Source organism: Propithecus coquereli, unplaced genomic scaffold (genome assembly GCF_000956105.1).
Source record: "Propithecus coquereli isolate 6110/MARCELLA unplaced genomic scaffold, Pcoq_1.0 Scaffold179, whole genome shotgun sequence".
NCBI lineage: Eukaryota > Metazoa > Chordata > Mammalia > Primates > Indriidae > Propithecus > Propithecus coquereli.
In genome coordinates, this window is record NW_012142634.1 from 4,654,419 (window position 1) to 4,673,262 (window position 18,844).

Here is an 18,844-nt window from a genome sequence, read left to right on the forward strand (position 1 = left end):
TGGCTCTCAGCAGGTCCTCGATGGAGAAGCAAAGCTAAGCCACAGCACTCGTATGTCGCTGGGCTTGGACTTGTGACACCTCATTCCCCTCCCGGGCACTTTCCAATGGCCTGCCTGGCCAAGCCCTGGGCCCGTTTCTCTGGAATGGGGAGCAGGCCAGCTGCGCCCAGGAGGCAAGCTCTGGCCTCCCCCGGGCTGTTCCCTGGAGGCACAGGGCATCCTCCTACCTGAGCAACCCACCCTAGAGCCCTGGGGGCAGGGCTGGCCTGGCCCCGTCAGCATGTTGGCCTGTCAGAACCCACTCTGCTCTCATTTGCCCGTTCCCCACAGAGCAGGAACAAAGCCCAGCCGAACCTGCTCCCGGCTGAGCAGGGAGTTTTCCTCCCCTGTTTCTACGGTACTGGTTTGTGCACCACTTGCTTCCTCCCCCAAAGGATCCTCAGCATCTTCCAATAAAGGCACATGTTCAATTGTGCCATAAAAGACAAAGAACAGTAAATAAGCAGCCTGGAGGGAGAAGAAAATCAAATGAGCTCCCTCCAGGACATTTGACAAAAAAGAGCATTGCTTTCAGCATAAAACTGAGCTGTGGGCTGCCCAGCAGTTTGAACAAAGAGGGATGCAAGTGGGTGGCTATCCCTGTGGCATAAACTCAAACCAGGTCTCTGGACTCCTCATTAAGCACACACACACAACTAGCACCTACTGTGTGCAGCCACTATGCTGTAACAGGAGTAGTTCTCAGCCTTGCTGCCTGCTGCGGTGTCAACCTCCCACCCATCGCCTACTGCGCCCACTCCTGGATTCCTGTTTCCCACGATGGCTTTATCAGGCTCGCCAGGAAGGAACCTCACAGTTCCCTGCAGGCTCTTCTGGAAGGCTGAGAGGCAACAAATACCACGAGCCTGGTCCCTCCTCAGACGCACCAGGTGCCGGCTGCACCTCAGCCCTCGGACCCGAGTGACCAAAATGGTTCCCAGAAATCATAACCATATCTTTATGCCAAGGTAGGGAGAATAAGCCCAACAGACAGCGAATCAGTCCAGTCTCCACAAGACTGCCTGCCTTCCCCTCCCAGGAGAAAGATTCGAGCCAATGCCCCCTTCGCAGGGGGAAATAACAAGACAGGCCAGCTCTTTCTGTCACCCTTTCTGATCAACTGGCTTCTCCAGTGGCCCCCGCCAGGGCCTGGGATCAGGTGAGCGGCGGGGAGGACCCGGGTCCCAGCAGGCCCGGGAGCAGCCAGCCCTCTCTGACGGCCAGCCAGGTGGCACGTGCAGCTGGCAGAAGGCACCCCAGCTTGAAGTTCCAGCCCACACATCCCAGAGAGACCTCAGGCCACTCCCAGAGCAGCCAGTGCTGACAGGCTCCACGGACAGGCCTGAGGCTTAACTGTGGCATCCCACAGCGGGGACGTTTGGCCTCCATAAACCCGGCCCCATGGTGCCTTGTCTTTCCTGTCCCAGTAAATGATAAACTGACCCAGGAGACCATGCCCAGTATATCACTGAAGCAAATGCCAAACCCCGCAGACCGGGGCGGTGTGCAGATAGGCTGCCAGGTGGGGGCGGTGAGCTACGCAGGTCCCGGGAGGACCTGCCCTGAGGCTGCACGGGCACGCTGCAGAGCACCTCTTCTTGGGTCCCTCTACCAACGACACTGTCCCATCATTCACTCCTCCTGCTCCTTCCTCTCTGACTCCCTTGCTTGCTGGTTGGTACACACTTTCTTGGCTCCCCCAGAGGCCCAGGCATTGTAGGAGGCGCTAAGCTTTCAAAGGTATGGAAGGCAATGTTCCCTCTAGGAAAACAGACAGACACCTAAAGCCAGTCCTGATCCCCTTTGCGAAGGTTCCTTGGTGAGGGTTCAGGGGTGGCATGTCCCGGCCCTGTTCTAGGGCCTGGGTGGAGGGGGTGCGTGGTTATGTTGCACAGGGGTGATTGGCATTGGAAGTAGGATTTGGCCAGGTAGCAAGGACAGAACATGCAGCCTCACCAAAGGCCTAGAAACAGGAAGAAAACCTGTTTTTGTCTGTTTCTGCAGCTCAGAGAGGTTAAGCAAATTGCCCAAAGTCACATGGCTCTCAAACAGAAGAGCAGAGATCTGACATTATGACTTGTAAAAGCCATGCTGTTACTCGTCTTGCTGGTGGGTTTACCTAAGGGCACGGGAAGCCCAAAGGCTTCTGGCGGAAGAGAGTGGAGGGGAGGTGTATGGTGAGGGAACCACAGGCAGGGGATAGACCACTTATATCTGCTAGAAGTCTCAACTTTATGTCCTCACAAAAGTCAAGAACCTGAGTGCTAAGAACAGCAAGCAAGAAGGTCGGATTGGATGGAAAGGAAGGAAAAAGAAATGAGCTAGAACCAGAGCACCAATGAAGAGGCTACTGCACCAGTCCAAGCAGGCAGACAAGCCCCAAGGCAATATAAAGAAGAAAAGGACGCAGCCAATCAGGGACAGGAACTCTGAGGTTCCTTCCTGGAGAGCTTGATGAAGCCATTGGGAGAAACAGGAACCCAGGAGTGGGTGCAGGTGGGGGATGCGTGGGAAGTTAACACCGAGTCAGGCAAGCAAGGCTGAGAACGACTCCTCTCGTGTTACAGCCAAATGAGCACCAAGGGTGCCTTGGTGACCCCAAAAGCCCCAAGAGAGTGAGTCTCATGGCCAAGGGAGGAGGTCAGGGGATGGTCGGTGGTGGGGAGCTCCCTCTGCACCCCACACTCACATCCTGACCCTCCGCAGCTCAGGTCTATAAGAACTTCTCACCAACAGGAGCCCCACCCGGAACACGCCTGAGATGATCTCTCGGGCGGGGCAGCCCTGTGCACAGTACAGGCAAAGAGAAGGCCAGTGTGACATTCATGCCCATCTGCCACCTTCTGAAAGGCCCTGCAGGGGGAGAGGGGAGAGAGGACAGACAGCAGGGGAGTGAGAAACCATCCCCAAAAAGAGCAGAGAAGAGGCAGGTGGGCAGCGGGAACAGCTGTCGGCTCGGACACTTCTGACAGGTGGTGCTAAAAGGCATCCTGTGACCGGGCGTCACAAAGAGAAACCTGCTCCGGCCTGACGCTGCGGGTGAGAGGAGCTCCAGCCGCTCCTGCCTCCCGTGGCGTCACTCGAGCCTTGGCACTATTGTCATCAGAAGTAGAGGCCATTTATGGTGCATTCCAGGTCCTGGGCTGGATACTTGCGAAACACTGTCTCATTTCTCCCTGGCGCACAGTAGGTCAACAATAAATATCTGGAGAAGAAGTAAATGAATCTCTTCTAGCCCTGGGAGCCCAGCCTACTCTGTCCATGGCCTTCCTTTGCTCTCTACTCTCACCCTAAGGATGATCACAGGGGCTGTCAGCCATGAACATTCAATGGCTCCCTACTACCTGCAGGACAAAGACCTAACCTTTCAGAGGAGAGGCACAGATGGTGTCCCTGGCCCCACCCAGACTCTCTTTGACCTTCTGCCTCATGGTTTCTCTGCACAAATCCCACAAAGCAGTGCACACATCACCTCCCAAACATGCCCCACGCGTCTCCATCTGCACGTGGAGAAAATCTGCAGCCAGCATGGCCTTGACTCAGGCCCCGGTTTAAATCCAGGCTCTGCTTCTTTCAGAGCTCTGTAACTTTGAGCAATTTATTAATCTCTCTCGGTCTCTGCATCCTCGCCCCTAAAATAGGGATGGGGAAAATAGCACCTGACCCACCAGGTTTTGCAATGACTGGACGGGTATGTGTTGGTAACGCACGCGGCCTGTGCCTGGCCCACGGTAAGCACCAGGAAAAGCTTGCTGGTTGCATGGTGCTGATCCCCAAAGTCTCCCCTTTCTCTCACCTACTCAACCTGCACCTTCCATCGCACATAGATGTCTGTTCCCCTTCCCTGCCCCACCTCTGGGCACTTGGTACTGAGGACGGACCTTTGGCAGCTGTTTTCACAGAGCTGTTACCCAGTGTCATATGTGTGCTTTCTGCTCTGTCTTCCCAACGAGGGACAGCTTCCTAAGGGATGGCACTGACCTCACATCCTCTCCTCGGGACCCTCCATAGGACCGTGCCCAGAGTAAAAGCTGAATAAGGCTTTGTGGATGAGACTGGCTATCTCTCCATGTGTCTGTCCCCGGAGGCAGAGGGATGGCAGAGATGAGGGTGGGGGTACCGTGCAGAACCCCCCAGTCTACTGAGAGGTAGCGAACAGAGAGATCAGAGGGGCAGCAGCAGGGCTAAGGGACAGGGTTACCTCCAGGTTGCATAAAGGCAGTAAATGTGGCCCAGCCCACACTGCCAAGAGCCACTGCTGAAAGCCACTTCCCACCACCTGGCAGCTCCCTGGATCCCTGGCACAGAGGAAGGGCTTAACAGATGAATGAACAAATGAATGAACAGATAAACTTAAACCAGCAGGACCTGGCAACCACCAAAAAGGCAGAACCAGGGGACAGAGCTGTGCATTGAATGGGGCTGTTGACAGCAGTGATGAGGGAGATCGACAGTGATGATGAAGAGGAAGATGATGAAGCAGCTGCTGCATATTCACGCTCGCTGCAGGTCAGGCCCTGTACAGAGCCTTCCCCATGCATTTCTTCATTTAATCCTTGCCACACTATTATTCCCATTTTGCAGATAAGGAAACTGAGGTTTAGAGAAGTTCAATCCATTGCCCAAAGTCACAGGAAGGAACAGAGCCTGGCTCAGACCCAGGTCTCTGTGACGCCGGAGCTCATGTTCTTCATTGCTGTCTCCACCCCAGCCTGGCTGCACTGGTCCACTTCAGCCACTCAAGCGCTTTGTCCCAGCTGACCTGCCAGGACGCATCAGCACTCCCGGGCTGCGGACACCCAAGCATGCACACCCACGCCTGACGATGTCGTCTTTCGGCAAAGTCATTCTTGGAGCCTTGCTCTGCCCCAAGCTGGGCTCAGCCAAAGGCCTCAAGCAGACTCACCCCAGTGCCCATCTCTGCCTGGCCAGTTGGGCTCTGGCAGCCAGAGGGGCCAAGGTGATGGCTGTGCTAGCAGCACGCCCCCCAACTCTCCCACGCCTCCCCGAGATTAATAGGGGGCCCAGAGGGGAGAGAAAAGTGGGGTCACTGCCCTTGGCGGGAGGTACATGGGCCATTGCCCTCTGAGCCCTTTCTGTAAAAGCAGCTACTTCAGAACTGACACGCGACAGCTGCTCTCAGTCCATGTTTCCAGGACTCTTAAAAGAACCCAAAAAGAAAAATAGGACCCATCAGCAGTCAGCTCAGGATTTGGGAAGATTGTTTTTTCCATCTCCAGGGGAGAATAAAAATATCTAAGCAAGGAAGAAAATCAAGATTCTAAAAGAGCCTGGTACAGAGTGGGTGTGGGGCAAACAGTGCCAGGCAGGCCCAGGCTCTACCCTCATGGAGCCCATGGTCAAGTGGAGGACAGAAGTGGGTCATCAGACCACCACGGTGGGGCCAGTGGCAGCATGAGCATGGGAAGCAAACCCCAACCACGTGAGGTCACCAGGGAAGGCTTCCTGGAGGAGGTGACCTATAAGGCAGAGGCCTGAGGTTGAGTCGATTACCAGGCAGAGTTAGGGAAGTGTGCCTGGCAAAGGGAACAGCCTAGGCAAAGGCGTGAAGAAGAGATAAAACAAGAAGGAATGACTGAGTCAGGGGACAGGTGGCGGGGATGAAGCGGAGTGGTGAGCAAGGGGTGGAGGGGCAAGACCTCTGGGCTCCACTCTGACAGCAACAGAATGCTCCCGATGCAGGCGGCAGTGAAGCCAGATTGACATTTTAGAAAGAGCCTCCTGGCTGCTGCATGGAGCTTGGTTTGAAAGGGGTGTGCTGGACAGCGCTGACACAGGAGTTCAGGGAAGTCACTGGGGCAGGCAGCGTGTGGCAGGGAAGGCGGGCAAGGGAGGCCCCAGGTCTCTGGGCAGCTGGAAGGAGAGTAGTGATGACCACCAGGATCAGAGACACGGCAGCTTGAGAAGAGAGAGGCGCAGCTCCCCAAGGAGACAGGAAACTGACTCCAGCCATTTGTCTGACAGCAGGCTCACATGACCACATCGAAACGGGCCGGCAACAATTTGCAGAGTGCTTTACAAAGCACTTTCTACCAGTAAACTGCTTTGGCTGCTCCATCATCCACTAAGGTACGGATTATGGAATCCCCATTTTAAAGATGAGCAAACTGAGGTTTGATGACTTTCCCCAGGCCACCAGATCAACGGAGTGGCGCAAAAACCTGGGTCTTCTGCCTCCCAGTCTAGTAGGGATTCTACGACCGCGTGATTCCATTTAAAATGATATCTGACTTCTAGGTGAGGAACAGCTGATAGTCGAGGCCGGTACGATTCCCTCTCTACAAGCAGAACACGATAGAGACGGCTGCAGGTCAAAGTGTTAACAGGGGTTATTTATCTCACTGGCAATTTTTGTTTTTTTCTTTTTAAATTATGTCTTGGAAATTTCATCCACGGACATATATTATTTCTGTAATGAGAAAAATAACTAAAAGATACATGAAAAATAATTTTTAAAGATGGTGCAAAAACAGCACAATGGTGAAACAAAAAAAAAAAAAGAAAAGCAGCAATCAAATGTTCCAGATTTGTACATTTTCCTTTCAGCCCCTGGCTGGAAAGCGCCACAGCAAGCAGCCAAAGAGCAGGAGCTTGTGCCCCCAGGAGCTCTTAAGGGGGTCATTTTGTTTTGTTCCTTGGTTGTTTTTTGTTTTTGTTTTCGCTTTTTAATTTGAAAAGTTCATATCGGCTTCAAATATCCTCCCACCCACGCTTTTTCTTCTCCCTCTCTTGGGTGCAGCTCTGAGGTGCTCAGAACAAGGGGTGTTTGACGACTGCGGCGGACGCGGGGGAGACGGGGGCGGCACTTTTGCTGGACTCCACTGCCAAGGTACGGCGAGAGGACCGAGCCCTGAGAAATAAATTCTGGAAATAGCGTCAGAGACCATTAAAAGTGTTGTCTTAGCGTCTCTTTACGGGACAGAACGCTGTCACGCTAAGGCTAGTGCAGGTCGACTGGCCTGTGCCGGGTCTGAGGTCCCTGTTGCTACATAAACCAGCTTGTTTTCCCGTTTTCAGCGACAGGCCTTAAAACAGACAGAAAAGCCTTCTCCTGCCGGCTCCCGCAGTGAATCACGGCTGGCAAGCGGGGCAGAGGCCGCTCGCCGAACACCATCTGCTTTGTTCATCCCCCTCACACTTCAGGTTAACAGTGTCTGCGGATGCAAGTGCATAGCTGGAAACAGACAGAACATTCCAGAGGAAGCAAGGGAAGCAGAGGGCGCCCTGTACAGGCTGTTCGGGTTTGGCTAAATGTGTTCTGGCTATTGTGCGCCTGTATCAAAACATCACATGCACCCCATAAAGATACACAACTATTATGTACCCGTAATAATTAAAAAGAAAAAGAAAATAAAAAAGAGTGTGGGCTTTCTCACCTTTGAGCCATAGATCCAAATGCCACTGTGAGGTGCAAAGATGTTCATCCGAACATTAACTGTAATGGCAAAAACTAGGGGGGAACCCAAAGAGTACAATATGTATGTGACAGACAGGGGACCTTCAAACATCAGTGTCACACTGGGCTCACCGGCAAGAGCTTATTTTCAAGGCAGCTTAAAGGAAGAATTCACCATGGGAAATAAGCCATAGGTCAGGGGAGATGGGCAGCCTGGCCCCGTGCTGCGTTGGGGACAATGGGCAAGTCCCCAGGGTCCCCTGGTGCATCGCTCACCAGCAGAAGGGCAGCCCATGAGAACAGGAAGTTCTGTGTTGTTCACTGATGTGTCCCCAAAGCCTGACACCCAATAAATATGTGTCAAATGGAAAAACATAAATCACATTAACGAAGGATTTTAATGATGTGGGAGAATATTTTTGATATTGTATTATTTTTGATATTACGTTAAATAAGACATAAGAAAACTGTAATATATATACACAGAGGAAAAAAGCTAGAAGAAATTACGTGGAAGTGTTAACTAAGGCTATACCTGAGTGGTGAAATTATGGGTGACTTTCTCTCTTTCCTTAAAACTTTGTGTATGTTTTTTAGCAAAATAATTCACTAGTTACGATAATTTAAACAATAACAAGAAGAGAGATTGAAAAAGTGCCATGCGACATGGCTTGGAAAACAATGGCTCCTCCCATAGACGTTCCTGTGGCCCACTGGGGAAGCGACCAGCCTGGGCCTGCAGGGGTTAACTCTGAGCCAGGGCGGGGAGGGAAGGAAGGGTCCCCCCTCAGACCTGGTGGGCACTGGCATCCCCTGGCCCCTCCACCTTGAGCTCCACAGACCATGTGAGAAGGTGAATATATAATGGGTTCAGTTGTGTCCCCAAAGAAGATACTTGAAGTCCTGACCCCCAGCACCTCAGACTGTGACCTTACGTGGAAAGAGGGTCGATACCAAGAGAATCGAGTTAAAATGAGGTCATCGGGCAGGCCTTAATCCAATGACTGGCGTCCTCATATTAATAAAAAGCGGAAACTTGGAAAATGCCAGGTGAAGGTAGGGGCAGAGATAGGGCCAACGCGTCCCCAAGCCAAGGAAGACCAAAGATCGCAGCCGAGCACCAGAAGCCAGGAGAGAGGCCTGAAACAGACTCGCCCTCCCAGCCCTCAGAAGGAACCGGACCCGCCTACACCTTGATCTTGGACCTCCAGCCTCCAGAAACGTGAGGCCATAAAATTTCTGTTGTTCGAGCCACCCAGTCTCCGGTATTCGTCGTGGCAGCCTCAAGAAACTAATGCAGTGGGGAAAAGCCTGTCTAGGAGTCAGGTCACAGGGGGACCGTGGCAAGTAACTTGTTTCTCTGGGACTTAGTTTTCTTATCTGGAAAATGGAAGACCTGGCCTAGAACAGTGGGTTTCAAACTTAGTTTTCGCCCTGGAATAAAATCTTACTCAGAAGCCCAAATATAAAACGTAAAAGAAAGACTGATCAGGTAGAACGCTGGTCTGGATCACACAACCTCCCTGCAGAACAGCCTCTGAAAACCACGATTCCAGGTCATCTGTAAAATCCCTCCAAAATGAGAAACCCACCGTCTGCTATCACTGGTCAGTGCACCCGACCTCGTGCCCTTGCCTTCGAGGGTGGCGGACCAACACTCGGAAAAGAACAGGCAGCTATGCCAGGCCACCCTCTCCCTTCTGAGAGCTCCAGCTGCAAACAGGTCACCTGACGTTCCAAATCCGCCACGTCTAAATTTATCTCACCCTCCAAGGACGAGCAGATGCTGTGCTTATCGGAGCACGGCTAGGTGGCAGAACAACGGACGTGGCGCGCCCTTATCACCCCAAGGACGGCAATGACGTCTGCAGACAGACTTGGTTTCCCTGACGATGAGATCAAGAGCTCGTGTGCCAGCCCAGCGGGCCTGAAGGGGACTGGGTCACAAAGACATGTGAGACTCTGACTGTCCTCTTGGGGCCCACAGCCTCATCAAGGGACATGAAGTCAACAGGGAAGAGGGAAACAGTGTCACCATCCTCTCTGCCCCACTGTGGAATCAGGCAGTGGAGCCAACCTTTATTCATTCAATTTTTAATTACACAAATCATACGCTAACTCATTCTCTTTTTTAAAAATGACCTTACAGATAAAGTTAATGTCCCTCTGACTTCCATTCCTTCCCCAGGGTAAGCAGTGTTAGGACTCTGGCTGCAGCCTTCCAGACCATATATATGTCCTTTCAAAGAAACCCCCCAGGCCAGAGCAGGGGTCTGGGCAGAATGCGACGCTACCAGCTTCCCTGGGTGTGCTGTGGGGTAGAGGGCAGGAGGGGGCGCCGAGGGCTACAAGAATCAGGGTGGGCTTCCAGGAGGGGGAAGTTGGAGGTGGGTGTTCAAGGAAGAGTAGGATTCAGATGACTCCAGGCAAGGGTCCCTGGGACATCGGACCCACTTCACAGGAATAGCTGCCTGGCCTCGTTCATCATTTGGAGCCAGTTCAGCTGCTCTGAGAAACTCTAAAGCCTTCTCAAAGGGCCCTCAACCTCTGCCCTCAAACCACTACCACCGTGAGGATAATGATGATGACGGTAATGACAATTACGGCACTTAAGCAATACTCTGCTGGCCCTCCCACTGGTTCTAGAGATTGCTATTAGTGTCTCTAGTTTATAGACAAAGAAACTGCAACTCAGAGAAATTAAGCCACTTGCTTAAGGTCACACAGGACTGGGCCCGTGACAACAGCACCACCATTTGACCTTGAGGGCAATGACCAAGATCCTTCCACTAGACCTCACTGCTTCTCAAGGGTGGCCGGTGACATACAGCTCTGGAACCTGCAACAGTGCCTCGCACACAGTAGGAGCTCAACGATATCTGTTAACCAATTTCTGGTTTAAAGAACACGGGCAGCCGGGTGCAGCGGCGCATGCCTGTAGTCCCAGCTCACGGGAAGGCTGAGATGGCAGCTAGTTCTATTCCAGCCTGGGCAACATGGTGAGATCCTGTCTAAAAATACATATAAATTAAAATAAAGAAAGAAGTAATAAAGAGCGTGGGCAAGGTGGATAACCGAGTACTAGGCTAGTTCAAGGCAGTCTTTACACTGTTTTCGGGTTTTTTTTCATTTTAAGATTCTGTATCTTCCTCTAGGAATTCCCCATAGCCCAGAGCCTCCGCTCCTGGAAAGAGTTAAGGCTTTGGCAGGAGGCTGTCCCACGGGCAGCTCAGCCTCCCCGTCCGTCTGTCCGTGAGGGCTCGGGCACCACAGTGGCACACCAGATGTAGCAGCTACTTGCTGCGAACAGGCTCCTCATAAACGTCAGTCCCGCCGGGGGTGGGGAGGGGGACCTGATTTATTATATAGCTTTTGGACAGTTCCTACAGAAATATTGCCAAACCGTGGAATAATCAGCTCTTTCACTCAAGCCTCCTCAGGCTTTTTTTTTTTTAATGAAAGAATAAAGTACGCAATGAGCCTAAGCTAAATAAACAAAAATGCCACACTTTTGCCCAACGGACCTTTCTGCGTCACTGAGAAATATTTGCAGACCTCAACAATCTTTTATCTTCACGATGACGTTCCAGCCTTCCAAGTTTTGGACATTCTGAGAACTTCTTTGATTTGGGCTCCCCTAATTATCTTACACGAACAATTAGCCTATTAACTAATAATGTCATTATTTGATGTTTCACACAGCAGACACTAGAGAAACCCTTCTCCTCTCACAGTCTGTCTGCCCTCTGCCAGATCTGGTGAAAATCAGTTAGCGCGTGCCTTGGGCTCACATTGGAAGCACGTGTGGCAAGGAATCTCTGTCTTAATATTCATCGCGGCCAATCACAGTTCCGGTTTGCAGGCTGAAGAGGAGGGAACATCCATCCATCCACTCACGGTGCCAGCCATGGAGAGTCCCAGATGGAGAGGACGTGGTCCAAGACCTTGGGGAACTCCCAGATGCCCTGGGAGGTGCGGAGAGATGCCACTTCCTCCAGGGAAGTTCACCACGCTCTCCAGCTCAGCACCTGTTCCTCACCATCACGGAGCTTTTCCCATCTGTTAGCACATCTTTATTTCAGTCTCCTAGGCTCAGCCATGAATGACCTCCAGGGGAGCAGGGATCAGCTCTGTTCCCCTGTGGGTTGCACACAGTAAGTGCTCAATAAACACTGTTGAATAAGCAAATGAATGTGCAGCATGTACTTATAAGACACGATGCAGAAAGAGACGGAAACGTCTGCCCCTCTGTGCATGTGATGATCCTCCTGCTTTGAGCACGGGCTGGGGCTATGTGCAAAATGTGTATGAGTCAATACGATGCCAGGGAGTGAGAAGCTGGGGCTCCAGACTAGGGCACCGGACTGTCCTGGACAGGTCACTCTCCTCTTGGGGCCCACGTACCCACCTCTGAAATGAGTGGTTGGACACGATGCTCTCCAGCTCCTCGAGCCGAGGAATCTGTGCAAACCTCGCATAACTGTGATAAGGACTCAAACTACAGCTTTAGGGGAACTGGCCTGGGCCAGGAGACACCCGCTCGCCCTTCCCACACAGTGAGTACCAGACTGTGGCCGAGTCGTGTGATTGTGCCGAGCTGCCCATCCACGCCGTAAGGAGGGCGGGGGCACGAGGGCGGGGTGAGGGTAGATGCTTTCTCGAGTGCCTCCTAGGGCGAGGCTTTTATTACTTTAAGTTTAAACCATAGGCCAAGGTTAAATTTGGGTGCGGCAAACACGTCACAGATTTTTTTGAAAGAGCCCTCACTTCAAATATTTCTCCTCCTTCATTCCTCCGTTCGCCCAACATTGCATGAGCCCCTCTCTGGTGCCAGGCACTGTTCTAGTAGAAACCAGCAAGACCCAGTCCCCATTAGAACATCCCGTCCAGTGTGGGAGACAGAAAAATACCCACGTCAACGAAATAGAAAACGACTTCAGAGGGAGTTATGGGCTAAAAACATCAAATAAACAGGGATGCCATTAGAGGGCGGGTTTGGTTCCTTTTCAGAAGGCTTCTCTGTGGGGATGGTATTTGGGCTGAGACCCTGGAAGACAGTGTGGGGTAGAATGTTCCAGGTGGAGGGAACAGCAGGTGTACAGTCTCCGGGCTGGGGACAAGCTTTTGGTGTTTAAAGAACAGAAAGGTGAACACTGCAGCTTGCGACTGGGGGGTGGGGCCGAGCCGGGAAGAAGTCGGGGGCCAGCGCTCGGAGCGCGGGGCCTGCGGGGCGTGGGCGGATCCAGCGAGTCCACGCACTGGGCTGGAGGGAAATGTCATCTTCCTTTGCCCCAGCCTCTAACTGACACCTGGCACTTCCCCCAGCCATGAATGTAGACAGCAACCCGCGGTGATGTTAGCGACGCCCAGGACGCGCCACTGCCGGAAACTGCAGAGCCATTCACATCTCGCTAGCTGCACATACCTGAAAACCTCACTGTGCTCACTGCAGACTCGAAATTACAACAGCTGCTGGACCAGCTGTCAGACCCTGCTATTCAAAGTGTTAACAAGAAGTGCAAATAATTTTACATCACAAATTTTTAATACCTTTATTTGAAAAGAATTGGCTTCCTTTGTAACCCTATGTATTCTATTTTATATATAAAAGCGTTATTCTGAGAAGGGGTCCATGGGCTTCGCCTGATGGCCAAAGTGTTCATAAGCCACGGTGAGGCGTTTGGGTTTTGTTCCGCATGGGATGGAAAACTGCCGGCGTGGCTGCAGGAGGGGAATAATTCGCGGGGTGCAGCTTTCATATTTCAAAATCAGCCTGGCAGCTGGGGGCGGTGGGCAGCGCTGACGGCAGGAGAAGGCCGTGGGTTTAACTGACCAGCGTTCTCGACAACCCAGAGGGCGCGGTGTCCCGGGGTTGTCCTGGGTTCTGCCCTTCGCTCTGATCAAGAGCCATCCCACCCCACCGCCCCACGCCCCGAGGAGCCCTGTCCCCTTGGCACAAAGCCTGCCCCGGGACATCCTCCCAATGAGCCTCAGAAAGTGAGCTCATGTGTCCACAAGAAAAATAAATGTGGCATTGGCCACTGTTTGATTTGTGTATTGGTCTAGAAAAGAAACGAGAGTTTTATTTAAGAAAGCCTTCCAGCGGGACCCCAGCAGAGGCTGGGCAAACACCTCGGTGACAGGCTGCAAACAGCCGGGAAGGCCCGAGCCCTGCGGCCACAAGCTGCAGCCCTTGGTCCCGCCGGCCTTCCTGTCCTCCCTGGCCTCTGTCACAAACGGCACTCACACCGCTGTCTTTTCAGTACCCTCCAGCGGAACAGAAGAAGCCATTCCCACGCGCCTGCACGCACGTTCCTCACACCTACCCGGGCGAGTGGGCCCTGCCAAGAGCCCTGTTGATGGACACAGAGAGGCTGGCGGGGATGGGGCTGTGGGGTGGGGTCCACGCACAGAGAAGCGCTCAGAGCCGAGCCCTGTGTGCCCAGGCCCCGTGCCGGAACCAAACAGGGTGGGGCCGGGCAGACCCTGGTGAGGGACTCTCAGGTGCTCCTGGGGCAACACCAGGAAGCTCTCGGGGCTCGGGTGAGGGGATCTGAGGGTCTTGGTTTGGAAGGAGGGGCCTGGGAGGAGCATCAGGCCTTGGCAGGGCTAGTTCACCTCGAAGTCTCAGAAGATACGACTCGGAGGAGGAGAGAAGTGGAGAGCCAGGGTGCACTGGGCTTTGAAGCCAGAACCAGGTTGCTATGGACTGAAGGTCTATGCCCCCCAACTCCTAGCTGAAGCCTAAGCCCCAGTGTGAGGATGTCTGGAGGTGGGCCCTGGGGAGGTGATTTGGTCGTGAGGGTGGAGTCCTCGTGGATGGGGTTAGTGCCCTGATAAGAAGATCCAGGGACAGCCTGCTTCCTCTCCCTCTCCACCACACAAGGATTTAAGGAGACGGCCATCCGCACACCAGGAAGCGAGTCCTCCTCAGACACCAGATCTGCCAGCGTCTTGACCCTGGACATCCCAGCCCCTAGAACCAAGAGGAGTAAATGTCTGCTGTTTAAGCTGCCCAGTCTGTGGTCATTTGTGACAGCAGCCGAGCTAAGACACAGGTTAAGGAGAAGAAAGAAAGCGTGTGTCCACGGTGCTGGTGTGAACTGCAGCAGAGATGTGGCAGACAGTTCTGGAGTAGCTGGCTGTGTCCGCAGCTTCCCAGTTCAGCTCAGCAGCCCCTTTGCAGGGCCTCTGGCTAGAGAGAGCAGGCTGTTTTGGGGGGAAGTGGATTTTTTGTCTGCATTCATTGGCATTTCAGGCTATGAGTTTCTACAGCACCTACTCTAGGATACAAGGGAGGCAAACAAGGAAAGCCAGGGAGCTCTCTGTGGTGTTGGTCCTCATGTCCCGAGGTCCCCAGCCAGGCTGCTTTCCTCTCTTCAGCTTTCAGAATCTCCTTGTGTTTGTTTTATGCGTAAAGTCCAGGGCTTTTGTCCTTAGTGGCAAGGACAAGGAACAATGCACCTACTCCCCCTTGTCTGGAACTGGAAGTCCTACATTTCATATTTTCATATTTCAACTTTTAAAGAAACCCATGAATCAGATAAAGCAAAATATGAAGATTTCTTTAATCTGGATGTCAGGTAACTCTCAACGCTCTTCTATTTATTGGAAACACTTCCTAAGTTCAGCGTTTACTTACTCATCCCTGCTCACTCATTCTTTCCTTCACTCATTCACCCAACTCCATCTATTGCACCCCTCCTGTAAGCCAGGCACCGACTACACAGTGGGACTTCACAAGCTCCAACTCCTTCTCAAAGAGTCCTTCACACTGGGCGGGACAAATATGCATCAAACAGTAGCTGAGGAAATGTGCTCCGGCAGAAGAGGACGGGAGGCTCTGAGACACCCTGGCCAGGAACTAACTTTAATTCACAGGTCAAAAGAGGCGTCTCCAAGGCAGTGGCCCTCAGACCTGCCTGTGCCCCACGAGGCATTCCTGGCATCACCCCCTTCAGACAGCTGAGCTACAGAAGGGAAGCAAATGGCTCCCCACGAGTGGGCTTTGCAGGCAGGGCCCTCTCCGGAGAGCTCGGCCGTGCAGGTGCCCTGCCCCTCTCAGGCCCCACTTTGGAGACGATGTCCTCCTATTTCAAGCTCTCTCCTCCAAGTCAACCCCCAGAAAGGTCTCTCACATTGGCCCTGTGGCCCTGGAAATGAGTGTAAGACATTCCCTGGGGCCCACAGCACATGGGGAACAAGGTGACAGCCCTCTGTTGGAGAAAAGCTGGGTTTGGCATCCGGGAAAGGCATTCAGGTGGCCAGGAGACTCGCTTGCCCAAGGTGGAAATGACAAAGGATGGGCTACCCAGGAGCAGGGACCTTGCTGCGCCCCCAGGGATGTGGAGCAACTGTGGCAACTGAGCTCCCCCAGCCCCACCCCAGGCCTCATTCTCTCCAAGCCTGAATTAGCACAAAGAACAGAACAGCCCCCGGGAGGTACAGCGCTCTCCTGTCTCCCCTCTCAGAAGGTTCCCTGCAAATCCTCCATGGGCGACCCTCCCCAGCATGCTCCCATCCCCAGAACAGCCCCTCTTCTCCTCCCCAACCCCCCTACATGCTTCCAGTAGAGTGAACAAGGACATCGAGGCCCCAACACAGCAGGGCCCAAGCACAGGAGTGGCTGGTGGGAATTCCAGAAAGCAGGCTGAGTTCTGAGGGGAGTGGGTCCCGGGGCTCCTGAGGAGGCTGCAGCCCTGCCCTTCACACATGCAGTCTCCCTCGGTCCACTCCACCACCCTGTGGCTGGGTTCACGGTCACTGTGTTACAGCTGGGGAAACTGAGGCTCAGCAAGATTAAATAAGGTGTCATGTAGCCAGCAGAGAGGGTGGGATCTGGACCCATGTGTGTCTGGATCCAGAGTCCCTGATCCCACAGGCCAGTGCCACTCTCAGCCCTGAGAATACTCCAGGGACTCATCCGACAGGGATTTTAAGGATGGAAGGTGGATCTTGAAAGGCATTTTCCCTGTCCTTTAGCACCTCCTTGCTTCACCAACTCATGTCTGCCTTTGATGAGTGTGTGCAGGCAGCTCCCTTATTTCATAAACACCAACGAGGTGACTCCGCCGCACTGGGCCCCATGGGGTACACAGAGCGAATAGCCGCCACCCACCCTCACGTGCTCCCAGGGTATCTGGGGTGGACTGAGAGGCCGGCGCCAGGACCAAGCAAGCCTGGGATGTCCTATAAGTCCCACCTGGCCTGGCCATGTGGAGACGCCACTCAGGAAAGCTAAATAAACAGCCATGAGTGGCTTTGTATTCCATGGCAGGCTCTGGGCAGCTCACCCAAAGCCCTGGGCAAAAGCCCCCAGAACAGCCAGGCCTGCGGAGTTCTGAGGAACGGAGCATGGTGTGTCCAGTTCTCCCGGGTCAGAGTCGTACAGAATGTGCTCAGCACGTCCTTGTCCTCCAACAGCAACAAGCAGAAGAGGAGCCTCCACACGAGGCACACGGGAGAAGGGCCAGCGCCGCCCAGGACGGGGGACCCCTCAAGCCTGCCTCCAGGAGCCTCGCCCAGTCACCCCGGGCTCCTCCCCAAGCCATGTCCTGAGTGGGCCGGGACAGACCTGCTGGTGTGTTTGGCTGTGCTGGGCCCACGGGAGACAAGCCCCCGGCTGCTGTGGGAGGGGCCTGGCGTGGGGTGACGGATAAGGACACTGGGCTATGCTGCCAAGCTGGGTGGCTCCCAGATGAGCACAGACATCCCTATGAGAGGGGAGGGGAGCCCTGATGCTCACCACCCACCAGCTCCCAAACCTGGGGCTGCTTCCCAAGGGCAGGGCCCCCAGGCTCCAGGAAGGAAGGGTAGAGAACAGGGCTCAGTGCTGGGCCTGGCCCACCTCCACCACCCTCCCACGAGCTGTGCAACTCTGGCCAGTTATGGAACCACTCTATGCCTCAGTTTCCCCAACTGAAAGGCTGAGGAAAATAACAGCACCCACCTCAAAGGGTCACAAAGGGAGGAGGTAATTCTGCCCAGTGCACAGCAAGTACGCAATGAATGCTGGTTATTTCTTTATGTCGCTTAGCAGAGATGTTGGCCTGCAGCACCTGCCTGGTTTGCGCTACTGTGTCAACAGACACGTCTTTGACTCACTGCACAGATGGCTTCGCAGTGAACCGGCTCTGCGCTCTCCCCGGCGGGACAGCTTACCTATGGTCCTTCGGAGGTCTTCACACTGGCTAACGTGAGGGAACTTCAGGATTTCCTTCCACTTCTTGCTTTTCCCTTTGCGCTTTCCTCCGCCCCCTGCAGAGACGGAGAAAGATGGCAGGCTGAGCTGACGCTGGTGCTGGCCAAGGCTTCAGAGCCTGCGCCCCACCCCAGGGAGCCTGTCCACCAGCTTCCCGGGCTGAGCCAGCGGGGACAGCCCAAGACACACACACACACTTCCTCCCAGGACGGCCCCAAGCCTGAGAGTCCCCTGCACAGTCCTGCGTGCCCCTCTCCCCCCACAGCAGGGCGTCCTGGGCTCCCCTGTGCCCCACCCACGCCCCACGCCAGGCGTCCCTGTTCCTCCCTGGCATGGCATTTCCCACTGCTGTGCAGCCCACATGGTGCCGGGTCCCTACCTGCTGGCTGGACCACAGCCTTCCCCAAGCAGGCGCCAGGCCTGTTACCGTAATGTTCCCTTTGGGCTTGGGAATCTAGTGGGCTGCAGCCCCCACGCTGCCCTCATTTGTCCTCCTGTTTCCTGTGGACAGTCCCCTTCCCCAACTGGAGGCCAGATGTTGGGGGACACAGACTTCCATTTCCACTCATCTTGGGTACCCGCTTCTTCTCCCTCCCTGCAAACCCCAGAGTCTGAGGACACATTGCTCAAGGCTGGAAGGAAGGACTCCCGAAGGGCTTGTCCTGCCTCTGTCCTCCCCAATGTGCACAAGTAATGAAAACACACACATAAAGAACACACACGTGTAATGAACACTCGTAATGCACACGCACAATGAACACGCACACGGAATGAAAGAGCGGATTGAACAGGCACAAGTGACGAGCACGGGGAGCTGAGCGAGGTGCGTGCGCAGCCTTCCCGTCTTTCTCAAGACTCCTGTCCCACGGCTGGTGGACACAGGGCAGAGCACTCAAGCATGCAAATAGCGGGGAATGGGGGGTCAACTTTGTGCCGAGTGTCCCTGAGCCCACCAGCGCTTGGTCCTTGGACCTGGTGCTCTGTGCTATGTGGCTGTCATCCACCCCCACCCCCACTGTGGTCCTTAGCCACCACGTGTCAGGGACTTGCCTGACACAGCCTTTTGGGTCCCCCAGTACCTCAGGATTTTAAGGGCCCTTTACCCGAGTTCATGATCCTGGGCAAGGCCTTGGTCCCCTCGGCCCGCTCCCTGCTCTGGGTGGGAAGGGTCTGGGCAGGACAAGGTC

The 18,844-nt window shown here is 54.0% G+C and overlaps 1 protein-coding gene across 1 annotated transcript in view; it reads right to left on the bottom strand.

Moving 5' to 3' along the window:
- GRK5 (G protein-coupled receptor kinase 5) overlaps positions 1 to 18,844 on the bottom strand; it is a 195,067-nt gene that overhangs the window by 86,941 nt on the left and 89,282 nt on the right. Inside the window, exon 2 of the mRNA XM_012642435.1 lies at positions 17,618 to 17,713. Coding sequence (XP_012497889.1) covers positions 17,618 to 17,713 — 96 coding nt within the window. The remainder of the gene's footprint in view (positions 1 to 17,617; positions 17,714 to 18,844) is intronic.